General features: G+C 55.5%; 3 protein-coding genes; 1 reads left to right on the plus strand and 2 right to left on the minus strand.

The window, feature by feature from the left end:
- Positions 1 to 12, minus strand: part of CHC_T00000254001 (hypothetical protein) — a 1,158-nt gene extending 1,146 nt beyond the window's left edge. The window contains exon 1 of the mRNA XM_005719245.1: positions 1 to 12. This exon is cut by the window's left edge and continues 1,146 nt beyond it. Within this exon, the coding sequence (XP_005719302.1) occupies positions 1 to 12 (12 nt within the window).
- Positions 13 to 147: 135 nt separating this feature from the next.
- On the plus strand, positions 148 to 2,347 carry CHC_T00009439001 (Serine/threonine protein kinase). XM_005719246.1 is given in 2 exon segments: positions 148 to 2,067; positions 2,068 to 2,347. The coding sequence occupies 1 exon segment, from the start codon at positions 148 to 150 to the stop codon at positions 2,065 to 2,067; it is 1,920 nt and encodes a 639-aa protein (XP_005719303.1). The 3' UTR covers positions 2,068 to 2,347.
- A 1,361-nt stretch (positions 2,348 to 3,708) lies between these two features.
- CHC_T00010207001 (KH domain-containing protein) lies at positions 3,709 to 6,177 on the minus strand. Its single transcript, XM_005719247.1, has one exon. It carries the CDS (start codon positions 6,175 to 6,177, stop codon positions 3,709 to 3,711), a length of 2,469 nt encoding a protein of 822 aa, XP_005719304.1.
- Between the last annotated feature and the right edge of the window lie 731 nt (positions 6,178 to 6,908).

Here is a 6,908-nt window from a genome sequence, read left to right on the forward strand (position 1 = left end):
ATTTCTCACCATTCCTCTCCCCGCCGCGCCCGCGCGTCCCCGCCCCCGCTCCTTGTGACACGCCCCCACGCGCGCGCCGCACACATACACACACTCACACACACTCACATACACTCACACACACGACGCACACGCACCCCCGCCGCCATGCCGCTCGCCGCCGCAGAGTCGGACGAGGCCACCTTCCGCCACGGCACCCCGGTCCGCATGGCGGGCTGGCTCAGCGTCAAGCACGGCCGCCTCTCGCGCAAGCAGCCGCGCTACGCAAAGCTCTACGGGGAGGTCCTCTCGTTCCTCGTCTCGGAGGAGGCCCTCCCCGAGGAGGAGCTCAACGTCGTCGGCGCCATCGTCGAGTTCAGCGACCGCGACTCCAAGAAGACCTTCCGCGTCATCGTCGGCAGACGCACCTTTATTATCTTTTGCGGCTCGTTCGAGGAGATGCAGAGCTGGGCACAGAGCTTGCTCTTCGCCAGCCAGAGATGCTTCGAGCGCTACTACACACAAGGCCCTATTCTTGCTGATGGCACTTACTCGCGCGTCTTCTACGCAAAGGATGTCGATGACCCTTCAAAGGTCTTCGCCGTTAAGATTATCAAGAAGCGCAGTCATGATATACAGGCCTTGGAGTGGGTCCGTCGCGAGCGTCATGTCAATTCAATGCTCAACCACCCCGGCATTGTTCAGGCCGTCGACATGTTCTCCACCGTTGAGAAGGATCATCTCGTTTTTGAGCTTATGACCGGCGGAACCTTGGCTGACTTGCTCCGCAAGCACAACCGTCTGCCCGAGTCCTACGCCCGTGTCGTCATGAGAGAGTTGATCACCGCCCTGCATTACATCCACAGCAAGAACATCGTCCATCGCGACGTGCGCCCGGAGAATATCTTCTGCTCCGCCTCCAAGTTCCCCATGTCCATCGCCCTTGGCGACTTCGGCTACGCCAATTTTGTCTCGGAGAAGCGCGTCAATCACGATGTCCTCACAACCATGATCGGCGTCCCGCCTTACATCTGCGTCGATATTTGCCGCCGCATCAAGTATGGCCCGCTCGTTGATATGTGGTCCGCCGGCGTCGTCTTGTACGAGATACTCTCCGGCGAGAGGCCGTTCGAAGGCCGATCGGATAGGGAGACAGTCGAGAACATCAAAATTGGCACTATCCACTTCACAACCCCTATCTGGTCCAAGATCTCCCCAGCCGCAAAAGGTCTTATCAAGCAGCTCATGCAAACGGATCCCCACAAACGAATCAGCGCTCTCGCCGCGCTTCAACATACCTGGTTTTGTGAAAAAGCCTGCTTGTCACGCCCGACCTCGGTCAATACCTTGTTCCCTTCGTCCCCCGCTTCGAACGGCGTCATGTATGGCGACCGCGACTCCCCCAGCAACACAAGCACGGACAGTCGCCGCCACCCGCACATCTCGGGCTCGATATCCAACTTTAGCCGCATCCCTTCCTCCTCCTCATCGCAATCGCCTGTTGAGAGCACCACGCAAGACTCGAGCGAGCGCCAGACATCGCTACTGGGACTGCACCAGCCCTCCTTGCGCTCCATGCATCACGTGTCGAGCACTTCCAGCCTCGGTCCACAACCACGCCTCAAGGTGACTCCGTCAGTGAGAGCGATTGCAGAGAGGGGCTTACAGCGAGTCACAAGTGACAACCCGGCGAGGATGAAGCGGTTGCTCAACTCGTCTGTCGTGCAGAAACAGCTTTCCGTCGCTCTGCCGTATCGAAGAATTCTGATCGTGACGGCCAGAGCATTTGTTGCCGTGTTCCGCCTTAAAGCCTTGCGTAGCGGCCACAGCGCAACCAGACAGCTGTCGCTGATGGGGCAGGCGGACGTCGACGACGTGAATGCGCTGATCGACCGGCGGACGGCAGCGATGAAGAAAGCAAATGAGGAAAACCAGGACGGGGTGGTGGACCGTGCCAGTGGCAGGCCATTACAGGGCTCAAATCACAACCAGCGACGCGGGCATGTGCGACATAAGTCTCGAGATATGGCATCACACATAATGGGACGTCTCTCTTTGGATAGGAAAGCCCAGGATAGCGCCGGATAAGATGTGCAACTGTAGATGGTGGAAGACATTTTGTCTCTCTCAAGATAGCAACTAACTTTTTTGGTAACTGGATCGCGCGAGGATTATGTTAATAGGATGATTGCCAAACGTCTTCAACTGCGCAAGCAGAAACTAACGATTGCTTCCTACGGCACAATCGTTGTAATTAAAGAAAAGTATGTATTTGCTCCAAGATATCATTCGTGTCGAGGCGCGAGGCGCAACAGATTAAGAGTGGGAGGAGATAAAAAAAGTACCGTTGTACGGTGCGGCCCAGAAACTCAGCAACCCGCGTGGTGTTTGTTCAGAGGTGATATCGTCAGAAATACAATGAGAGGGCCATTGGAAGTGATAAGTGATGGATGAGAGATGGACAGTGAATGCCACCTAGAGTGATGTTACAGTATGCCTTATCGCAGAGCTGACAGTTGGCATAAAAATAACGTCTGGCAATTATCGGTTGATACTATGCTCTGCATTGATGAGGTAAAATTTAACGGCTCATAGACTTAACGGCTCATGCATCCACAATATCCGCACCTCAGGTGGAGCTCAACCGTACACGTAAAAAGCTTGGACGAGCTCTTCTTTCCTGGTGCCTTTTTTTTTTTTTTTTTTCATTTGTGCGCGATATATGGCGCAATGGTATTGGTGGGTGTGCCATATTCAAAAGGGACATATTGAACGCGGACTCTGGTGTCGAACGATCGTAATGCAATCTTCTTTAGTCTCTCCTGTGACTGTACGTTGATCGAGGGACTTCGCGTCCCTGTACTTCGCTCGTGTGTTCTTTTCCGAATTCGAGCTCGAGGAAAGATACAGTAGCCCTGCCTGCATATTACAGTATCCCATCGCTTTCTGCGCCGACCTGCAGCACACCCACACTGGATCCGAGAGATGCCTCATCAACTGCACAAAGAAATGAGCAACCAATGAGCAGGGATACTATCGGCTAAGCTCCACGTTCCGGCAACAACGGTGATCTGCGCAGCACAGGGCAAGCTGTAGTAGATGCTCTACGTGTACTGCATCTCGCGGGCCCGCGGACTTGACAGCATGACTGCTGAGCGACCGGCTAAATTAATCCTTTTTTGTATGTTTTGCATCGCCCTTTGCATCAAATTGTTTGACGCCTTTGTCCCAAAATACGCCGTTTCCAATTCACGACAAACAAACAGCTGCTGTACAGCACACGCTTGTCACTCTTCGCAGCGACACGTCAAGCCATCCATCTGATTGAATATGAATTCATCAACTAACGGCGTTAGTCTAACGCGCATTACTTCTGCTCTAAACTTAGCTTTCTTTAGAGTTTATGCCCCCTACCCGAATCCAGTCCTCAATAGCCAACTTTCATTCATCCCGCCTCTTTGCCAGCTAGCTAGCCTACGCTTGTAATATAACTTCACACAAAACTTTCCCCACCCTATCCCCCCTGTTCGACAAAGGGGGTTCCTTTCTCTGTGCAATTACATACGGTTACAGTCGTGTACGCCCCAACGTACCCAAGGGTACTGTACTTCTCATTCCAGCCCTCTTGGAGCTTGCAGTAACGTTTTTCCACTCGCTCTGCTGTGCTCCCCCCATCCACTTCCAGTCCTCCCTTGCCCATAAGTTAGACTCTTTTTTTCTACTTGTACACTACGCTGTCGAGGAGGGCCCTGCACCACCATGTTGCTCTATTTCTCCTACTTGATATGGATATACCCCCGCCTCTGCATCAAACCCTTGCGTTTCTAACATGTGAAACCCCTGCCCCTGGCCCACAGACCCTACCGTATCCGAAACGGTCCCACCAGCACCACCGCTTCCATCGAACAGGGATCCTCCAAAAATGTTCAAGCCCTGTGGGTAGAACTGATCCTGTCTAAATTCTCCAAAACTTTGAGGCATGGTATCCCCACTATCCGAGCTGTGCGGAAATGGGTACGTCGTCGGCCCCAATGGCATTCGTTCTCCAAATCCTTGCCGCACCCCGCCCATGAACGTTGGGTACTGAGGAGCTTGATGCGTCTGCGCATCCACTGCCCTGTATTCCGTCGAATCTGCACGCCCCATCTGTCGCATACTTGGGTACTGTGCAACATTCGGATATGCCATCCCTGGGTTTGCTCCCGGAAACGCCATTCCTCTCTGAAAGATGCCATATGGTGGCGTTTGAGACATCCTGGTTGGAGATGTCGCCACGGGCGACCCGGGAACCATCGGCGGCAGACGGCTGCCTCCTGATAAAGACTGATTCCCTAACTCCGTCGTAAGAGAATCTATCGCTGGTTGATCCGTCGGATCTTCCCCTTCTCGCGCCCCTGGCCGATTATCTCTGTCATCCCTTGCGGTATAGTCCTCGGAGGACGGGTTAATCTTCTGTATGATCAGTCGTCGTGCTGTCTCCACAAATACCTCTGGGCCAGTTATTGTCACCGGCCGAGGATGGTCTTCTCTTGATCTGTCCATTCTCTTGGACACCACAATGCGCGCTCCAGATATTTGCTGTAATGATCGAATTGTGGATCCATTCTTCCCGATAATTACGCCAACCTTTGCGTGCGGAATTTGCATCTCAAAAGATATCGATGCGCTCGGATAGTCTGTCGCAGGCCGTGGCACCACTCGTCCTTCTCCGGTGAAAGGAGCCGCAGAAGTCTCCACGGTTCGAGATCCGTCGTCGTCAGGAGATTCCGGAGAAGCCTGCTCTTGTTCGGTACGATTCCAACCTGAAGGCATGTCCTCGCCCGTGTCTCCCTCCTCTGGGACATTATTTCTCGCACTCAGGGCTTCGCTTCTTGCAAGAGAAGTTGACCCTTCAGCGCTTTGATCTCTGCCCGACGCCGCAAGTTCCGGAAATGTGTCTGCATCTGTGTAATCAAGCGGTTTTGCCGCCTGAGCAGAATCAACCGGTTGCCCCTCCAACTCAATTTGCCCATAATCTGCACCCCGCGCACTTTCCTCCCCACTTTCCTCTTTCGTGCTTTCGCTTTGTTCTGGATTGCCTTCATCTACCGGTCCCCCCTGCCGACGTTCGAGATGAGGACTTTGACTACTGCTGCCTTCTTGTTGCTCCGTGCCAGAACGCGGCTCTACTCCGTCACGGTATACTCTGGTGAGTCCTTCGTTGATGACATCATTCACAAGTGATTGCGCTAGATCAAGGGACGCTGGCGTCCCAGTGATATAAATTACTCTCTCGGTGGCACCATGTCTCGCATCTTCATCCGGGGTAACCTTGATGTGGGCACCGGAGCGCTGCTGTAAATCTCGAATCGTCTCCCCATTCCGTCCAATAACGATACCCACGCAAGAGGAAGGTACGGATACTGCTTTAGTAACCATCGGTGGCATCATGGCGCTTTGATCATACGGCATTTGCATCGGGTGCAATGGATATGATAGTTGTGGGTTCCATGGCACAGGGCCAGATGGAGAAAACATTGGGGCCATGTGAGGGGGCACTTGTGCCCCTTGCATGACGGCTCCCGTCGCTATTTGCTGCGGCGGTAGTTGAGGGTGTTGTGATCGAGTTGTTTGGTGTTGTTGTTGCTGCGATGGGTCGTGGTGTTGGAGCTGGGCCTGTATTTGCCGGTGGTGATGCTGTACATGTTGTTGTTGAAGTTGGTGAAGGTGTTGTTGCTGTTGTTGTTGTTGTTGTTGCTGCTGCTGTTGCTGCTGTTGCTGCTGCTGCTGCTGCCGTTGTCTTTGATGTTGGTCGTGCTGCGCTTGGGTGGGCGGCGGGCCTGGTGGTTGCGGCTGTCGCGACGGACTCTGCGGAATCATCCCCTGCGGCGCGACGACTCCATGTGGCAGGGGCTGGGCTGGATGCTGCATTTGCATGGGATGCATCCAACCCCCTTGAGACCCGTAGCGAAAATCCGGGACCTGTCCGCGCACATCAAAAGGCATTAGGTACCAGTGGGGGACGATACCCGCGGGGAGCTGCGGGGGCACGTGGCGCTGATGCATTCCCCATTGCGGGGGATCATGGACTGGCGGGTAATCTGCGTTCCTATTCCGCATGCTTGCACGGTCGAGGACGTTTTGTATTAGTTGTTTTGCGTGGTTCTTTTCGCGCTCACCTCCCGAAATTGTTAGAAGCTTTGCGCCGTGGCCGTCCATTTTATGATTATGGACTTTCCATGGTAGAGCCGGAACGCTCCTGCATTTCGCTGATAACCTGGCCGCCCTGGCCGATGATCATGCCGACGCAGCCCTTCGGAATCCACATCTCCAGCGGGGCGCTAATTTCGTCGTCGGTATCATCTCTATCCGAGACGGGACCCGCGGAGGCATCGCGCACGCGTGCGTTTGGCTTGCCGTGCAGCACAGCGGCGACCTTTTCCTTGACGAGGGCCTTTGCAATTTCGACAGCCTCGCGGTCGCCCTCGATGTGAAAGACGCGGACGGGGGCCTGGCGGTTGGTGTCGTCCCTGTCGACGTAGACGTAGGCGCCGGACTTGGTGGTCATGTTGCGCACGGTCTCGCCGCCCTTGCCGATGATGAAGCCCACGGCCTCGGCGGGCACGGACAGCGAGCGGCGGCACAGGGACGGCGGGGATCGTGATGACGGGCCCGCGCGAGCGGACGACGTGGCGGCGGCTGCAGCGGCGGCGGCGGTGGCGGCGGCGGCGGCAGCAGCAGCGGCAGAGGAGGAGGAGGAGGAGGAAAGAAGGGAAGGGGTGGTTTGCGCTGTGGAGGGGGACGGGAGGGAGGGGGTTCGGTCCGCACGTGCAGTGGGCGTGGCGGAGACGCGAGGACGCGCGGGTGTGGTAGGCGACACAGCAGCCTTGTCGGACTCGTCGGTATCGCCGGGGTCCGGAGGCGTTGTTGGGCGTGCGCGTTGTGGCCCC

The sequence above is a fragment of the Chondrus crispus genome, genomic scaffold (assembly GCF_000350225.1).
Source record: "Chondrus crispus Stackhouse genomic scaffold, scaffold_473, whole genome shotgun sequence".
Lineage (NCBI taxonomy): Eukaryota > Rhodophyta > Florideophyceae > Gigartinales > Gigartinaceae > Chondrus > Chondrus crispus.